This window comes from Clinocottus analis, unplaced genomic scaffold, assembly GCF_023055335.1.
Source record: "Clinocottus analis isolate CAN_PGR_092001 unplaced genomic scaffold, fCliAna1.0.p SCAF_8, whole genome shotgun sequence".
Taxonomy (NCBI): Eukaryota; Metazoa; Chordata; class Actinopteri; order Perciformes; family Cottidae; genus Clinocottus; species Clinocottus analis.
In genome coordinates this window covers 4,787,276-4,806,291 of record NW_027176240.1, presented here as the reverse complement: position 1 = coordinate 4,806,291, position 19,016 = coordinate 4,787,276, and the positions used below count along the sequence as shown (strand labels likewise).

Genomic DNA, 19,016 nt, shown 5'->3' with positions numbered 1-19,016 from the left:
TATCCAAAAACTCACCAGCACGCACACACTCACACTTAAACATAGTCAGAGATAGTCTCAGTCCTGTCAACTCTGAAGCATTGTCACACAGGGGCCATGTTGTATCTAATAGATTTACATGAGATATAATTGCACAACAAGTGATGTCTCCCCGGATGTGAAGGGGCTTTGATGATGTCCCGCTGGCTCAGACGCAAAAGTGCAGCGTTTTATTTGAAGTTCCCAGCCCTCTCATGTGTTCCTCTTGAAAACACAGCATCTGAAATAATTCAACAATAATGTCAGGATTGCCTTTTAATTCATTTGGCAAATATGTCTAGATTTAATATATCTAATAAATAGGTCATTTACTTTGAATACATTTTAAATAAACGTTGACAGATTGCTAAAAATGCCATTTTTTAGATCACGTATTCAGATTTTTGTCCATATATGAAAGGATACAGTTGATTGATTTACTACACCTGCAAATGTACATGTGTGCATGTTATGAAAGATTAGATTTGTGCATAAGTCAGCGTCTTCTTCTCGAAGGGTCCTAGATATGGGGAGTGAATGAGTGTGGGGGGTTTAGAGGGGTTATGCAAAAATAGTAAGTGGCCGCTCTTTCATCTTCGTCTTCAAAGCTGAGATTCTTGCACAGTTCATTAAAGTGCGGACCCGTTTGTTAAGCAGCTTTATCTATCTTCAGACACCTGGACTTACAAAAGGACAACGGTGTGTTTTGAGGCAGTTAGACTAGGTTGTGCCAAGTAAGACCGTCAAATGTGGGATCTAAGCTTTATTTTGGAATAGTTTGCTCATGTAAACTCTGCAGGGAGAGAGAGAGAGAAAATGTCAGGAAGGAAAGAGAAGACAATTCAGAAGCTGAAATTGAGAAGTGCCTCTTTGAAATGAGAAGGCAGCAGCGATCACAGACATTGACAGAGCGCCGCTGCGAGCTAAACACTCAACAAAGCCACGACTGGCTGCTATCCTGGCTCCTCGATGGTGGAATGAGCTCCTCATTGACATCAGGGCAGCAGGAAGTCTCTGCGTCTTCCATCGCAAACTAAAAAACATCTTTTCTGACTCTACCTTATATAAGGAAAGTAGCTATTTAGCAGCACTTAAATGGCACTTTGTAGTTCAACTTTATTGAAGAAATTGTACTTTCTTGATTCTGAGTTTGTACTCATGGTTGAATGCACTTATTGTAAGTCACTTTGGATAAAAGCGTCAGCTAAATACAATGTAATGTAATGTAAGAAAGAAAAGAAACAGCAGTGTCCTCTCAAACCCCGCTGTTTGTCGAGATGAGGGAAGTCCTTAATGGAAGGAGACTTGGGGACAGTATAGCCCAACAAAGGAAGTGTGTGTGTGTGTATGTGTGTGTGTGTGTGTGTGTGTGTGTGTGTGTGTGTGTGTGTGTGTGTGTGTGTGTGTGTGTGTGTGTGTGTCTTAAAGAGCTAAGAGAGTAAAAACAGGTTACAATTACTTGTAAATCAATGAAATCCGATGCTGATGGAGTTGACGGAGACAGCATTTTTGCTGCTCTTGAAAGCAATGACAATGTCCAGGAGTATTACAAAGGGGCGATGTAAACGTGCTCTGCCTCCGTGCTGGTGGTGCTCTAAGAGAGGTTGTGTTTGTTCTCCAGAGGAAGGAGCTGGGTGTGTTGGTGTACGACTGCAGCTGTCTGGCTCTGGACCTCCACAAAGTGTTCAGCCTCTACTGGGGGCTCCAGTACAGAGACTTCATCCCCTCCTTCTGGTCCAAGCGGGTCTTTGCGCTCTTCAACAAGGACGTGCCACTGGAGCTCACGCTCAACAGCACAAAGGCTCAGGCCTACGTCTCTGTGAGTGACAGTTGTAGCATTAGCTTGTATTGCTCAGGGAAAAGCTGTGTTTTTAAGGATACGGTTAATGCCCATAAGGAAGCTTATTCCTCTCTCATCCTGGTGAGAGCTGCAGAGACATTTTAAACTGCATTAGTTTCATCAGTTGAGCACTGAATGGACTTGTCCAAACACTAAATTCTTTGATTTGTGTCATTTTCTGGTTTGTTTAAAAGTCAATTTTTTTCTCTTTTATGTGAAATATACCACCGTGGCTGAATACAGATTAAAGACATGTATAAAAATAAATGAATCGATGGCAGTCGAGGGGAAGGCTTGTATAAAAGTAAGATTCCAAAAGCCATAACATTTAAGTGATACTTACAGTAAAGTAATTTTTTCCACTCTGCAACAAAAGAATCCATATGCGATAATTACATTGAATTGCCGTCCATTCAAAATGAGGCTAATGGCTCACATAATTCAATGTCATCTCATTTGAGACAGGATGTTAGTGCAGAAAGTGAACTTAAGTGTTTTTCTTATGGAGAACGTGTTGCAAGTGTAACGGTTAATTAATAACAGCTGCCTTCAATCTAGATCAATTAGTTGCAGAGCTTTAAGTCGTGGGCTTGCTTCCTCGTTAAGTTAATGTGTTCCACCTGTGCACTGGTCAAAATGTCTGCCATGAAAAAGGTCTATTGTGCATGAGTTAAGACACACAAAGCTCTGTACATGTATAGTGGGTTCTCCAAAACATTGGCGCGCCAACTGAAATGCAAAGTTACGCATATTTGCTTATATTCAGTGACATTATAGTAAAACCTGTTCTGCATGTAAGTTGATGTCAAGAAATGGTAGCAGGAAGCTGGTTACACTCAGCAATTTCTCAATTGTCTCCGCACAGAAATGATCCCTACAATGTTAAAAATGCCAGAAAGTGTATACAAGAAACCTCAGGTTGCCACAGCCAGAAGTTGAACATTTCAACTGGGAAATGTCCAACCTCCGAGTGAGACGTCACAAAGCCCAAGGAAAGTAAAGACCCTGCACATCCACGCAGCTGTTTTAAATTACTCTGATTGGTTAGGCCTCAGCCCACGTTGAAATTCTAAGTGAGGTCACCCATAAGGACGGTAAAGATACAATATGTCCCACCTTAACAGCTGCAGCAGGAGATTGAAGGAGATGTCAATCAAGCACAATGTGTATGCACCCACACAGTCCCGAGAAGAGGTCTAATCAGGCTGAACAAGTGGGAGCACCTTTGGAGCAGAAACATCAATGTTGTCAGTTCTACCGGCTGCTACATATACATATCAGCTGAAATCTGATTATTTAAGTTTTATAACAAGAGACCCTAACTTTTTGAAAAGCAAAACAGTGTCTTTCAGTGTCAACTTCTTCCTGTTGAAGAGTGATGGTGATGTCATCCAACCTGCAGCGGATTAAGATTATAAATCAACACAAAGAGAGCAACACGCTGGCAGTTAAATATTCACATGTCAAAGTCAGCAAGAAACTACAAAAAATGGACAAAACATGCACACAGACACACTTATAAAACAAAGGCATCAATTTTGGTGAACAATCAAGACGATGAGTTGGTTGCTGTGAAGATAACGCTGCAGAATTGTGATAATCACAGTGGTAATAAACCTCAATGCTCCTCTGAGCATCTTGTACACGCGTCTCAGCAGCTGCGCATCCTCTCAACACCACCTTACTGTCTCTCCTCTGACAGAGCTCCCCCGATGTGTTGATCCCCAAACATCGTAGTAGTGACCTCGAAGCCATTTCCACAGTCATCCACGAGGCCCGCCATTTCCTATACATCTCCATCATCGATTACCTGCCCCTCCTCAGCCGCAACGCTCACAGGTTAGAGACGCTTTGCTGCTTTTTTTGTGTTTTTTTTTCCATCTAATTTCTTTGGATGGGTATTTTTCTCATCAAATGCTTGGATGCTGTGGTTCAAGGGATTAAACTCTGTGCGCCCACACTTGTCTCTGTGTGTGTCTGTATCCATGCCAAGCTACTGGTCCCGCATCGACGGTCTTATCCGGGAGGCTCTGATCCTGAGGAAGGTGCGCGTCCGTCTGCTGATAAGTTGCTGGGAAAAGACTCTTCCACTTACTTACAACTTCCTCTGGTCCCTGAGGAGTCTGTGCATGGAGCAGGCCAACTGCTCTCTGGAAGCCGTAAGTACAAAGCCACCGCGTACTATTTTAAAATCTACAGATGCACGTTATCAATGCATGACGCACCACTCTCTTTGTGTGTGTGTGTGTGTAGAAGTTCTTCAACCCCAGAGTGCAGAGGGACGGCAGTCCCCAGGGAATAAACCACAACAGGTTTATGGTGACGGATAGAGCCATTTATTTAGGTGAGCTCATCGACTAGACTCTGTGACCGTGTCCTCCTACATGTCTCTGGTCACCTCATGCAGTTGGACTACACATTGTGGCTTGTACATTAGTGTGCATACAGATTTACACTGGCATTAATTATAGTGGGCTTTACTGTTACTGCTATTCTTGTTTTGGATGTTTGGAAAGAGCCGGCCTTGCCGTTCCCCCTCGCCTCCAGTCTTTATGCTACGCTAAGCTAATCGCCTCATGGCTCCCGCTCTTTACTTTGACACCCAGACATGAAAGTGGTACCAATCTTCTCAAAGTCTAGCTCTCAGAAAGAAAGCAGAGTATTTCTCAAAATGGTCACAAGCAATTCATATAAAAAGAAGTGATGATTGAGTATATTTATCCACGGATGTGGTCCACTGGCAGTGTTTAAAGAATGTTTTCGCTCCTCTTGGCTTGTAATTCACCTCTTTGTTTCTTTCTCCGTGACCTGACAGGTAACCTAGACTGGGTGGGGAATGAGTTTACCTTTAACGCAGGAGCCGGTCTCGTGATCAGTCAGCCAGAGGGCGTGGAGGTGAGGAACGCTACAGTGGTGGAGCAGCTGAGGGCGACATTCGAGAGAGACTGGTTTTCCCGTTACACCCATTCAGTGGAGGCCAATACGATCCCCGTCTGCAACACGCACCAGATCAACATGCCAGTCAAAGCTGCCCCCCTCGACAATAGACCAGTGCCTATCAGAGCGGGCTGGCGCGATAACGGACCGACACCAATGAAACACAATCGCAAAGATGATGGACAGGCGCCAGTCATAACGAAACACCACGACGACAAACTCGGCAAAATCGCTCGCCATGGCAAAGCCAGTGGACTGGTGCCCAGTATAGCCAGTTACCAGGAGAGGGGGCGGGTCACAATGAGTCACCTCGACGACAGACAGGTACAAGTCAAAGGTGTTTACCGTGACAATCCAATGGATCCGCCCAGTCAGCCGGCTGAAAGCAGCGGCAGCAGAGAGATCTTCAACGGGTCCCTGTGACCACCAACATGACGAGGACAGCTCCCAGTGACAATGGACGTTAACACACTGGGTCTTTGTAGCATTTTATTGTTGCCATTTTGAAGAAAACAAAAAAAAAACTTTGAAGATTGAAGTAACATCTGGTATGAAGGACTTGATCGTGTTCACGGAAGAACTCAGGAAGGAAAGTAAACGCTCACCTGCAGTCTCGCACTTTCGATGGATTTTTTTAAACAATGAACATTGAGTAATACACTGAAATGATAACTTAGAACCTTACTACTTATTTAATAATGTTTTGCTCCAGATGAAATCTTATCGATGGACTACTTATGACATGTCACTTTAGCTGTTGTGTGGCAGTCATCAAGTATCACCCTTTAAAAGGGGGACAGATGGCTGGATGTCTATGCAGACACGGGACGCGTAGCTACACTGGCTACATTTAGCATTGAAAATGCACTCTACTCAGTAGGGGTGGGGAGGGAAATTGATACAGCATAGTATCGCGATATTTTGCGTGGTGATATTGTATCGATACACTTAAGTCGAGTATCGATCTTTTATTATATCAATTACAAACTTTTTGGTACTCAAATAATGAAATCAATTGCATTTTGATTGATGTGAGATGAACTGACTGAAAACCTTATCATCTTAGATACAATAGCTGACAAAATTTTCCTTTGGGGACAATTTGTGGTGGAAAAAGATCGAATCGGGACTCAAGTATCGTGATAAAATTGAATCGTGGGACCTCTGGTGATTCTCACTCCTACTACTCAGCCTTACTGCGCCCCATGGAAGTGGATAATTTGGTCTTGTGTAGGTAGTTTGTGAATCTCCTGCAGTATTTGGAATAATTTACCGTGCAATCTCATAATGATAATAACTTAAAAATGCAAACCATTTTTAATACCAATGACAACTTCAGATCTTCATCCCAGACTTAATCAACCTAAAACTAATATTTATATAAACTTTGCATTTATTCCAATGTCATATGGCGTGAAAGAACAAGACAACCTTATGTGCACATATCAGTTGGTTTTTTTTGTCTTTTCGAAAGAGTCAAAATTGCAATTGCATTTCAACCCACTAGAACTCAGTAAAATTGACATGCATCGCCTGTCGTCCTGCAATGGAAACAACCCTATGACTCATTTTGAGTGGTCACCTACAGTTGAGGAGCGGGTGCTCTTAAGGGATTGATCAAATCATGTCCACCATGTTTGAATCTCAATACCAGAAGCACTAAACACGATACAGACAGCCGTTACATAAAACAGGACATGATGCGTCATTTATCTCTCCACAGCACCGTGCGCGTCAAGATGTTTTGTTTCATGGAGGTCATAATTGAACGAGATGACGCACCTCTTCTGCTGTGCTCATTATTCAACACCAAATGCACCATGGCAAGGAGTTTTCAATCCATTGCCTCCATTCAACAACTGCAGGTATGTTTCCCTGGAGGAAGAGATACATTGATCTGGAAGGGATAATCATTCCATTTGCAATATACAAACCCAAGAAAATGAGACAAATTGAATGGATATCTATATTATTCTTTTAAACGCACTCTAGTGACTCATTGAACAAATACTCGAAGGGACCAGAGGGTGTCTGCTGTCTGCCGAATCAATACAATGAATTTTTAACAAAGCTTGACAGTTGCAGTTGCTGCAGTTTAACCTCAAGGACATTGTTGCCTGTAATGTCCTGCCTGTTCCTGAACATATATTACCTTAACCTTGTGGAGGTGGAGATGCAAATACATGATTGTTAGTATAGAACAACTCATTTACTTTTGACTGAAAGCTTGTGGCGACTTTGATTTGCATTTTTTGAACGATTGCATGAATGTCAGTTTAAGACTTTTAGACACTTTTCAAACGATGCTTAAGAGTTTGCAATGTGGGAAGACTCTTTTTTTAATACTTCCAAAGCCATTAATTGAGAAAACAGGAAAACATTTCCAGTGAGAGCAACATGGCGATGTCTCCGTGGACAATAAGCGGGGTGGTACGATCACTGCTTTAACGGGAAAGCACAGGTGCAATGAGGGTTTTGCCTAAATTGATTTAGCAGGAAGAACAATGGTATGCTTTAATTCTGCTGGGAAACTGACATCAGACTGCACAGAAGGTCTAGCTGTAACCAGAAATAGTCGTTTGTTTCACACCATTCATGGTGGATAGCCCCAGTATTCTGTATACAGTGTTTGTGCCTGCTCTTTTTGTGCTGCAGGTTAAAATGTACGTCACCACACGCGTGCATCACAACACACGTGCATCACAACATGTTCCCTATATGTACAGACCGGTCACATGCAGCTGACCCACTGATGCCAGTGGGAAAAAGAAACAAAACAAACCACTTGACAATTGTTATCTGGTCATAACGGATAAATGCTGCCATCTAGAGGATGTGTTGAGAAAGAACATTTCTTCTCCTGTATACAAAAGCATTTAAAAAATACATTCATGTATGATGATGATGATGATGATACATGATCCTCAGATAATTTTTATAGGATAATGCATAGATTACTCAGAATAGTTATATATAGCATTAAAGTATAAATCAATAATAATGTGACACACATAACAGTTCCATGGTTCATTTTAATATGCATAAAACAAACTAGGCTGCTGTATGTTTGCCAGAGCACTTGCTCTCCAAAATCTCATGACTCTTACGTGACACTAACACTTATATGCAGCAAACACAATCATCTGTTTCAGCTTCTCCATTCAGAGGGAGTAGAACTTGAGCATTATCTCAATAATGACGTCCACATATTTCCTCGAGGAGCACTACGTCGACGCTCTATTGCTTGTAATGTGACCGCTGATCTGGAGTCAGACTCGGTACTTTACGCTACCTCTACCCAAGTCTTTCCGTGTGTTACTTTTTTTGTTTTCAAACTATTTTGATAATTATAGACAGTGACTGTTTTCCAGTTGACAGGGACCAGGACTACACTTTTAATCAGCAACGGTTTACAATCTGCTACACGCAAATGATCAAATCCAAGCAAAAACAAGAGGAATGTTTTCTGAATTACTGTCTGTCCGTCCATTCCAGTGAGATTTAAGAGAATTGAGCCATCTTCCCTGAATATTCAGTGAAAGATTCTGTGTTTTCTTGAAGTCAGAAGGGTTGACAGGTTTGATGTAGCCACAACGTTTAACAGCCTGAAGCACTATTCAGTTTAAATGCTCACTGTAGAACTTTTTCATGTCGCCTACCTTTATTCTATCGAATTGTTTTGGCATGACTGCTGCTTGCATGCCCTGCCTTTATGAAGTGTGCACAGTAGCTACGAGCCTTTCTAGAGATAATAATGAAAGCTTATATACCTTTAAAAAATACAGAAGGAATGTCTATTTATTGAAAATACCCTTGTTAATGCACACTACTGAATTATATGAGTGCTATGTTTTTACTATTAATAAAAAAAAATATTTACTCTTTGCTGCTTTCTGTCTGTGTGTGTGTGTGTGTTTGTGTTTAAGGATAAGTGACTTGTGTTTCCTTAAGACAAAGGCTGTTAATTAAAGCGGAGGCTTACCTCAGAGTAAATCCTTAATACGTCATTGCACTGTGGCTGCTGGTCGGGCCCAGCGTAGCCTCCATGAGTTGGTTCAAGTTGCTCCAGGAACATACTGACTGTAGACAGAAAAAATATCGATAGTATTTACTCGACTCGCCACAGAATCGCTGTCAGGTTGAAGTAGCACAGCACTTTTAAATGTTTAATTTGAATCACCGATACATAATTCAAATATACAGAAAGGCAACATTTCACAGCTGAGATGTTTAGCACTTTTAGTATTTTATTCATTTTGGAAACTCGTCATCAGTGCTGCCAAAGAATTGAATAAGCAGGCTAATCTGCATTAATGATGAATGATTGGATAATGATATTATCAGATTAAGAAAATGTAATCCATGTACAGGTCAAACACACACTTATTAATTTGTGTTTGCTCTATTGATGAGTGTTGGAATGTAACTAGTATTTAAGTAAAGTATTACATATACATTTGAGGTAATAGGGCTACTTAACTTGAGTAGTTTTGTTTTAATGCAACTTCATATCTCTACTCCAATACAGTTCAGAGGTAAATATGGTTATTTTTACTCCGGTGCAATTATTCAAAAGCTTTATTTAATAGTTCAGTTACAAATGTAATAATTGCATTGAACATATGGAGAGTTAATAAAATGTGATGCTTATACATGTGTCATGCAAAAAAAAATGCAAATCAAGCTGCTGTTGCTTCTTTTCAATTTGATCATTTTAACAAATTCAATTCATTTTTTGGATCTTAAGGTTTTTAGTTGGACAAAATGAGCATTTTTAATTATTTTTTTTTAAATTATTTTTTACAAAACCAATGAATCTGAAATATGAATAGAAATAATCAATACTTCCAGTGCTTAATAATTCGCGAGTAAAAAAAAAAATCGAGCTCGCGCACGGCATCGGATTGACGTAACCGGTTACCTTAACAACCGATTAGGCGTCACCAGCCCGGGCTGCAAATTCATGAGTGCGCTGTTTTTCCCTTCCCGGAGACGGTCCCGTCCCGTCAAGAGAGGAGGAACCCGATGATCCGCGGGGACTCGTTCAGGGCGGACAGCAAACTAGATGTCTTGGTCCAGCAGCTCGGGGGGTAAATATTATTCTCGGTGGTGTCGCCGGCCTGACGAACATCGCCGCGTTGCTGCTGCCACCGCCGCTGGTGTTGTTGTTGTTGTTACTCAGCCGCAGCCAACATGGCTGAGGACGACAGCGAGTGGGTCGTAGAGAGCATCGTCGGCTACCTGGGGAGCCCCGAGTGGGTCATTCCAGTCACGGACTTCATGGAGAACAAATGCACAGGTACAACAACAACAAAAAAACAAGTTACATGACGTCACAGGGAAGCTGTGCACTGTCAGCTCCGAGGCTAAGCTAACGCTAACTTGTGACTTGTTTGTAGGCTATAATATATATATAGAGAGAGAGAGGTATATATTATAATATATATCTATAAATATATAGTATAGCTATTTTGCGTTTAACAACTCTGCACAGTCGGAGCAGTGTCCTCGACGTGAGGCCACAAAGGACACAAGTTAGCAAGTCATAGCCCAATGAAGCTAGCAAGTAACCTACTGACCTACCAACAAGGTAATTTGTTCAAACTTTGTGTCATTTAAGCTTCAAAACACACACAGTTAAGTAAATAAAGATAGTTTAGGACGGTTTTTAAAAAAAAGGCCTCCTACGAGGCAGAGTATACATGTTGAAATACTATCATGAACATGTCAATATGTTGGTCCTTTTCTTAGTTTTTGATGACGAAGATGAGAATAAGCTGTCATACACAGAGATCCACCAGCAGTATAAGAAGCTGGTGAGTATAGTATATGTTGCAGATGTGCCAAACTGCCTCATGGACGTTGCTCATCAGGGGTTTTATGTTCTTGACTCATCAGGCTGGACTGATGTAAGCTGCTTTGCTTTTGTAGGTGGAGGAGCTGTTGGGAAATTACATGCAGGAGGTTGGCATCGACGAGCAGCAGTTTTTGGAAGCGTGCACCTCTCCTTTTGCCAAGTCCAAAACACTGCAGGTACCTTAAGCTCCCTGCTCGCACACCACCGCTAGCCTGCCAGTGAACCTGAGTGGAGAATCAAGGATGGGATTTGCTTACATAACCCCCCCAGTTAATGCTGCTCTGGAGATCGTGCCAAACAGAGCTGGTCTCCTCCTTTTTAAGGCAGATGTGCGTTTTTCTTTTCTTCTGATGACCCAGCAAAATGAGTCTGCAGTGTGCTCGCGTCCCTCTCAATCGATTAGACGACTGATCGTTCCTAACAGACGGCGTACCTCCACTATATTGGCATGCTCCTGTTTGTGCCCTTTTGACATATATTCAGACGTTTACCACCACGGGCGGGGCCTGTCAACTCTATCTTATTAGCTTCAGTTCAAAGTTGTACAGTCCGTTGTTAGATTTTTTCTTTGCACTATGCAAGATTGGCAGAGATGCAGATCCGGATTTCATCGCAACCCTCAGCAGACATGGATCTCAGTAATTACCACAGAGATAAATAGTTAAATTCTACTCAAGCAAAGATTAACAGGAGCAGAAATTTCAGTGTGCAGAGGTTTGTTTTCTCCTGTTTCAGTTTGCCCATTCAGAGACTTCAAACAGGATCATGCAGTCATACAAACAGCAGTAAAAATGTCTTTTATATGCCGTAAAACTGTCTGTTATATGAGAGGTTGCTTGCGAAAATCAGCAAAACACAATACACCTTAAATAACTGTAATATCTTTAAAATATAGAATAAGGCCTAAGTTCAGAATCACTGCAGAATGACCATAAGTTCCTTTCATGTATTATCTTCATCTGAGACAGTTTCGCAGCATGACTCAGTTATTTTGTGTCGGCTAACATGTGAAGTCTGGCACATGTCACCGTATCGTCACTGTGAAAAAATGGTTTATAGCATCGGTGCAGATGAGAGCAGAAGTCTTGACTTCCACACCTCTTCAGGCTTACCTTCTGTAGCTGACTGTAATTTTTCTGTAATTAAATTAACTCAGAGACACAGGATATACTGTAGGTCCGGGCTTCAGGCAGAAACGGTAAGAGAGCCTGACAAAGACAGAAGAGCGACGCCGAGCATGGACTGAAAACCGAATGACCCACTTGCACTAACGCTGAACCTGTATTAAAGGTTAGCCAGAAAGATGTTCTAAGCATTAGCCTAGATGGGGGGAGAGGGCAGACTTTTGAATCGAGGCGAGACGCTAATGTGAAAGATAAGGCTTAGGTACCACTCTGTTTGCAAACATAGCTATATTTGTGTCGGGACTTGAGTTGACTGTACATCCTGTCCTGATCTACAGCGGACTAACAGAGAAAGAATATCCTGATACGAACACTGACTGTCTCAATCAATACCTACATGAGTGAAATATGCTTAGACCTTAGTAAGTTTGACTAAACCAGTGCAGCTATGCAACAGGTTTGAGACCATAATAATGTAATACTTGAATAAATGGATTTGGATTGTTGGGTATAGCAGCACATGCATGCACTGTGTTTACACTGTGTTTTCTCCATAATCACAGACGCGTCTCTCTCTACCTGCTTGTAATGCCGTTCATTCATTGTTAACCTGTGGGCACAGTGATGTTTCATGGTCTCATAAGTGGTTGTGGTTTTTGTCTTTCAGTCGGTCTTCCAGACAGTTCTGGCGACTGATGACTTCCAGATATTTCACACTATGATGGTCCAGAAGAACATGGAGCTGCAGCTTCAAGCCCTCAGAGTTATTAAAGAAAGGAACGGTAGGCCGGATTAAAAACATGCGCACACACATGCTCACAAACAAACAGGAAATCACTAGTGATACTGCTACAAGTGATGCTCCTGCTCTGTGTGTAGGGGCCCTCCCTGAGTGTCTGACTGATGGTGTGGACGTGATGTCAGAGCTGCAGGATCAGGAGATGAAAATCTTGCAGGAAGTTCTCAAGTAAGTCACCTCTTTCTCATTCTCTCTATATCTTTCTCACACACACAGACACACAGAAAGTTGACGGTCCCCGCCTCCCTTTGAGGGTTTTCTTAGACATCTAAAATATTTGCAGTGGCGTTTAATTGCATGCAAAACCACATTGATAACCGTAGTAATGATATGCATGAACGATAGATTCAAAGTTATGATGCTTGAACAGCAGAGTTGGGATGTTATGGGAAGCGATGATGAGTCAGCTAATATATCTTATCCTCGTGTGGCTTTTTACTCTCCCAATTCTGACAAAAATCTGCTGCGTAACACTGACGTGTTAATGTGACATGGAGATCTACTTTGATCTTTTAATCCTCAACGTTTTACGAAGCTCACAAATATAAATGAAGTCACTGCACATGCAACAACCTCCCACGCTGAAATATGAAGATGAACCTATTCTGTAAAACATTTAACAGTTCAGATCAGTACATCTGTATTCATTTAATTGTTTTTACTAATGAATTAATTCAGTCATCACGTATTACAGTCTTCTTATACAGTATTTTCACATTTTCTCGATGCGTCCTTTGCCCCGACGTGTCCAGGTGTCTAGAAGTTCCTTCCCCTGTTCTCTAATGGGATTTTGGTCATGGCAGCCCGGCCAAGTAGAACACACGGCGTTTAACGGGACCTCAGTTAAGCTCCTTAGAGTCCAGCTAATTTAGATTGGAGGGATTAACACTTAACAAGCCACTGAGAGAAATAGTGTTTTATCTTTATACCTTGGCTGCTTATCAACTTTTTCCTGTTTGTTTACTGGAATTCGTTTTTGAACATTATATAATGCCAATACAAGGCTTTCACCACAGGCACTTGAATGCATCATGAAGGATTTGCAACTGCATTGCCATTCATTGACAAAATACCATGACATTGAGTAATGCAACTAACTGTTTACTGTGATGGATTTGGCTAAAGTAAAAATATACAGCATGGTTTATGGAGATGCTTTTTTCAGCTGCTGGAAACTCAGCACAGCAAAACGGCAGTCTCACATCTGGTGGACTGGTTTGAACTATATTCCTGTTGCATAATGAGACAGTTACAGCTTTAGCCTTGATTGACGTTCCAAATGTTTCGCTGTGCTATCAATATCTCAGCCAGTCATTTTTAGATGCTATAAAATCTTCACAGGCTTTCTGAAAAAGCGGCGTCACAGCTGGAATGACTTCAACTTATTCAGTTCATTCAGTTATTAATTTCAGACAAATTCTGCAGTAGCAAAACATGCAATAAAAATACATGAAGGCCACCATCACTGAGAGTAACCATCATACTGGTCTCTCTTTTATTGTTTTGCATAATCTTTGTTTAATTTAGTCATAAAACACCTATTTTGTTGATTAAAAAAAAAAAACAAGCTTTATAAACCATCCTTTTCTTGCTCTTCTACGTCTCTGTCTCTGTCTCTCTCTCCCTCTCTCTCTCTCTCCACACCTACTGATAAACGCTTTGCGGAAGTCTCTTCTAATTCAAAATTAAGTTGTTAAATAAATCAAATTAAAGGATCTGTGTGTGGGGCCCTGGCGATGCCTGGGAAGGAGCGAGAGCATATTGTGGTTTTCGCATGACGTTGCTGTCTTATTCTAGCTTCCAGTCCATTTGTTCCATCTGCCAAAGGTTAAATGTACAATAGAACCTGCTTAAATGTAGATTAGCCTCGCTCTTATCACACCTGGGCTGCTAAACATACTCTTAAAGACAGTGCCTGGACCAGTCCAGGCACGGCAAAAAACAATTACCTCTGCTTGGGCTAAATTATGCACAGAAAGAATTCTGACATTGAGACCCAGATTAAAAATCCATTTCTATGTATTTTTTTCTCAGAAAGTCAAAAGAGGAGTATGATGAGGAAATGTCCAGGAGGCTGCTTTTAGATGAAAAGGTTGGCTCCACTTCCACCAGCTGCTCCGATAAGCCAATGGCAGAAAGCAGTAAAGCCCAGAATGCCGACACTGCTCCCAGCCAACAAAGCAGCATGGCCAAGGTAAGGCATCAAGAGCAGTAGGGGACCAATGGGACCTGTACGACCAGTATGGGACCAATGGGACCTGTACGACCAGTATGGGACCAATGGGACCTGTACGACCAGTATGGGACCAATGGGACCTGTACAACTAGTATGGGACCAATGGGACCTGTACGACCAGTATGGGACCAATGGGACCTGTACGACCAGTATGGGACCAATGGGACCTGTACGACCAGTATGGGACCAATGGGACCTGTACAACTAGTATAGGACCAATGGGACCTGTACGACCAATATGGGACCAATGGGACTTCACAACCAGTATGGGACCAATGGGACCTGTACAACCAGTATGGGACCAATGGGACCTGTATGACCAGTATGGGACCAATGGGACCTGTACGACTAGTATGGGACCAATGGGACCTGTACGACTAGTATGGGACCAATGGGACCAATGGGACCTGTACGACCAGTATGGGACCAATGGGACCTGTACAACCAGTATGAGACAAATAGGAAGTGTAAAACCAGTATGAGACAAATAGGAAGTGTAAAACCAGTATGAGACAAATAGGAAGTGTAAAACCAGTATGAGACAAATAGGAAGTGTAAAACCAGTATGAGACAAATAGGAAGTGTAAAACCAGTATGAGACAAATAGGAAGTGTAAAACCAGTATGAGACAAATAGGAAGTGTAAAACCAGCAGCACCTCTGTGTTACCAATGCTTAACGGTTATTGCGACACACTTTCCCCCCTTAAAGCCGTATCTCACCTTCTTTTAACGCGACCGTGTCTCCAACGTGCTGCTCGTCCCACGCTCAGACCAACGCTGAGGGGAACGGCGACAGCAGCCGCAGTAACGGTCACCACGGCCCGCTGGTGAACGGAAACACTGCCACAGAATTGAATCCGGTAACTTCACAGTTTTAATGAACACGCCTCAGTGCACTGCCCGACCTGAAGGATGCAGCTGAAGCGGCACAGATTCCTAAATGTACTGCACGGTACACAAGTATTGGCGTGTTTGAAAGTATCAGTGCATCCTGAGGGCAGGTAGTATTTAGTTAAGTATAGGTAGTGTCCTCGCCTGAGTAGTAGTACAAAGCTTTGCTTGTGTTGTAGCAATAGACTCAAATATTTGCTGACTGCGGGGAGACTGGGACGTGTGTTGTTGCATTTTACACACAAATTGTTTTACTAACAATTTGATGTGGAACATTATCTTTAGATATTTATTCTTGTGTTTACATTAATGTGACACTCAAGTCCCAAATCTGAGGGCTATATGGGGTCGTAGCAGCGTTAGCATGTAGTTGCTATAGTGGGCCGATTATGATGCCGTGTTTGTGTCATCTGTCCAACGTGTGTTAAATGGACAGTTCATCCCCAAATAAAAAGAAATACATATTTTTTTCCCTTTTTTTTTTTTTACCGTTTACACCTTTTAGTGTGAGTTGCCTTGTTTTGGAGAACAAAAGATCCATTTGAAAAAAATACCTGACTTCTCAAATCTAGGTCTCTGGAGCATCATGAGTCATGATTTCTGAAAAGAGACATTGCTGTTTTTTTTGTTGTTTTTTTTAAAGTGTATTTTTTCGCACTTTGGGCCTCACAAAGCCGACATGTTAATGGCTGATATCCCCCAAACTTTACAACTCATGCCAAGAGGAAAAATGCATGTTTTTCATGTATATTATGGTGAACTTTCCCTTTTATACGCATTCCTTTCCTCCAGGTCAATGGCAAGACGGACACCGCAGAAGCAGATACAAAAAGTGCAGCAAAGTGCAGCGCCACGTCGAAACCCACAGCAGGTATTTCACAAGAGCTTCAAACTCTTCTCCACCAACTCTGAACTGCTCTTCTTTTTATCTCATTCATAAATAAATCAACACCACATTGAGCCAGTTTATATATCCAAATTATAGATAACAAAAATGTATTTATAGATCCATTGTGTTATGTTGTTTGGCTATTCAATAAGCCACACGCTAATATTGTTTGACTAACAATCCAACACCAACTTGAGAATGCTGCAAAGTTATCAAACTGATTCGATGTGTGTGTGTGTGTGTGTGTTTGCAGATATTGGCAGTAACGGTGTGTCCAAGGTCCTTCCAGCACTGCGAGCTCCAGTAAAGTCCGGTGAACCGTCCGTCGGCCTCGGTCCTGCGGGCGAGGCGTGTCTGGAGGAGGCGCACAGGGAGGCTGGCTTCTCCAAGCCATATACTGTGAGTCCTGCTCCTCGTTTCATTCGGCACGGTTGTGTGAAGTTGTTGTTTTTGGGCTGTACAGCAGTATAAAATTCCCACACTCCCAGACCCTTTTGCAGTATAAAAATGGAGGTTTTCTAAAGGGACCCTGGTGCTGGAAACACAACTGCTGGTGTCGACAGGGAGTACAAGTTCCTCTGAGCATCTTTAATCTGGAGAACACAAGAATCTGGGAGTTTCAACTGAGAACAAACATATCCAGCACAACTCAGAGCTGAAAACACAATGTAAAATGCCACTCGAATGATTTGTATTATACATTTGAGAAAACATACAGCCTCAAATCCGTAAAGAAATAATAATTTGGAAGTAAAATAGTTGGAAACCGTTAGATGGGCACAGACACAGACAGGTTTGTGTCGTACCGGTGGTTCTCCTCCTGTTTCATCACCTGCTCCTCCTCCTCCCCTCCTTTCCCTCCAGGAGTTAACGGCATCCCAGCAGGAGCAGCTCCAGCAGAGGGCGGCATATCTGCGTCAACAGCGAGACAAGCTGCACGCACTGAAAAAAGAGCAGCAGAAATCCAAGAATGTGGCCGAACCGGAGGAGACTCCCAGCACTCCCAGCACCACCAGCACCGTCCCGGTAAGTACAGACCCGCCCAGTATCTTCCCTCCGCCGAAATGTCGGGTAGCAAAGTAATGTAATTAACCATTTATTTACTCATATTGGCCTGTTTGAGGTATGTAATAGCCAGGGCTATTACATACCTTTCAGTTTGCTCACCTTTTTTTTCATCTCAAGTCCAAAACCACATTATGGATTTCACCTGATTTTTTTTTTTCTTTAACCCTCATCTTTTCTTTCTTTTCCTTTTTTTTAATCATCCCGTCGACTTATTTATCGGGCGGTTTGCTCGCTCGTCATTTCATTTCTGCCTGCGTCTGTCCGGATCTGGCTTGTCAGGAGGCAGTGGGACAGTCCCAGAGGAACGGGGCCTGTCCCCCTCCTCCTCTTCCTCTTCCTGCTGCTCCTCTTCCTCCAGCACAACTCTCTGCTCACTCCTCCAAACAGAAGGTGATCCATCAGCTGCCTCTGTGACTGCCAGTCGGTCACAATCCCCCCCCCCCAACAGAAAAGATCCTTTAAGCCTTCATAAACAACACCGACAATACATATCATTTCCAATTTCTAGCTCATCACGTAGAGCCGTGTGCTTGGTTGTATTTCCCACATTGTCTTCAGCCACTTGGTGGTGATTATTTGTTTCCTTCTCGCAGGACATATCCTCTGAGGAGAGGAAGAAGCTCCAGAAGAGAAAACATCTGGCTGACAAGCTGAAAGAGGAAGTGATAAAGAAATAACTGCAATATTCCAGATGATATCCCCACCGTTTGCTCCGTTAATCGCACGTCTTCCTTCACGCTGCCTCCTTCAGCCAGATAATTCACTTTGCGTAACACAGGTCAAGGTTTAGATCTCCCTTCTTCAAAGTTCTTTTTCATCGCCGTCTCCACAGGAAGGAGGTACATCTGCTTGTATATTTGGGACGTACCAGTGTGTCTCCACTCGTATGAGCAAGTATTCGAGCGTGTTTGACTAGACATCGTGTCCTTATTTGCTACTGGCTGCACTACATTTACTTTAATGTCATTTAGTCTAGTGTCCAAATTCTAAATGCAAAATGTACGGATTGTATAGAGGCCTCGAAAACACCCCCACGCTGGAATGAAAACTGCATTCACTGCATGAACGCTACTAAAAATTTAACAATGCAGTGCTTCACTATTTATTATGCAACACTGATCATCAGTTATGATCCAAAACCTTGACTCGTGACTAATTGTTGTGCTCGCCACAGAGTAAACCAGTGACTAGTGACTGGAGGAGTGATTTTTGAACACATCCCTTGCATGTTTCTCTTTAGAAAACTGTCGACAAAATGTATCAGTGAGTGACGGGTTTGGCGGAAGAGTTTGACGCTCAGAGGAAGGGGAACGCGAGCGAGCACAAATGTACGGTCTTGTCGAGCGTTCCCAGGAG

The 19,016-nt window shown here is 42.4% G+C and overlaps 2 protein-coding genes and 1 long non-coding RNA gene across 6 annotated transcripts in view; 2 read left to right on the top strand and 1 right to left on the bottom strand.

The window, feature by feature from the left end:
* LOC137779644 (inactive phospholipase D5-like) overlaps positions 1-8,634 on the top strand; it is a 60,040-nt gene extending 51,406 nt beyond the window's left edge. For all 3 annotated transcript variants that reach the window (XM_068567736.1, XM_068567737.1, XM_068567739.1), the window contains 5 exons: positions 1,640-1,837; positions 3,561-3,697; positions 3,852-4,017; positions 4,112-4,202; positions 4,674-8,634. In XM_068567736.1, the coding sequence (XP_068423837.1) occupies positions 1,640-1,837; positions 3,561-3,697; positions 3,852-4,017; positions 4,112-4,202; positions 4,674-5,218 (1,137 nt within the window). In that variant the 3' untranslated portion in view covers positions 5,219-8,634. The remainder of the gene's footprint in view (positions 1-1,639; positions 1,838-3,560; positions 3,698-3,851; positions 4,018-4,111; positions 4,203-4,673) is intronic.
* Positions 4-10,073, bottom strand: LOC137779648 (uncharacterized). The gene is made up of 3 exons (XR_011077077.1): positions 9,717-10,073; positions 8,778-8,875; positions 4-259 (listed from the first exon to the last, which is right to left on the bottom strand). It is a non-coding gene; the product is annotated as an uncharacterized lncRNA (long non-coding RNA).
* Positions 9,722-18,357, top strand: cfap36 (cilia and flagella associated protein 36). 2 transcript variants are annotated; one of them, XM_068567740.1, is made up of 11 exons: positions 9,722-10,094; positions 10,547-10,611; positions 10,727-10,828; positions 12,444-12,558; positions 12,656-12,743; positions 14,610-14,769; positions 15,583-15,672; positions 16,496-16,574; positions 16,846-16,991; positions 17,457-17,618; positions 18,254-18,357. In XM_068567740.1, the coding sequence occupies exons 1-11, from the start codon at positions 9,989-9,991 to the stop codon at positions 18,335-18,337; spliced, it is 1,197 nt and encodes a 398-aa protein (XP_068423841.1). In that variant the 5' UTR covers positions 9,722-9,988; the 3' UTR covers positions 18,338-18,357. The 2 variants fall into 2 exon arrangements, with proteins under 2 accessions (XP_068423841.1, XP_068423842.1); XM_068567741.1 differs by lacking the exon at positions 15,583-15,672.
* The last annotated feature ends 659 nt before the right edge of the window (positions 18,358-19,016 follow it).

What these genes read in the sequence shown, in the direction of transcription:
- cfap36 (XM_068567740.1), top strand. Translation starts at nt 9,989, where the DNA reads ATGGCTGAGGACGACAGCGAGTGGGTCGTAGAGAGCATCGTCGGCTAC. An exon ending in CTGCCACAGAATTGAATCCG is followed by an intron (nt 15,673 to 16,495) that starts GTAACTTCACAG and finishes CCTTTCCTCCAG; the next exon opens with GTCAATGGCAAGACGGACAC. An exon ending in CACGTCGAAACCCACAGCAG is followed by an intron (nt 16,575 to 16,845) that starts GTATTTCACAAG and finishes GTGTGTTTGCAG; the next exon opens with ATATTGGCAGTAACGGTGTG.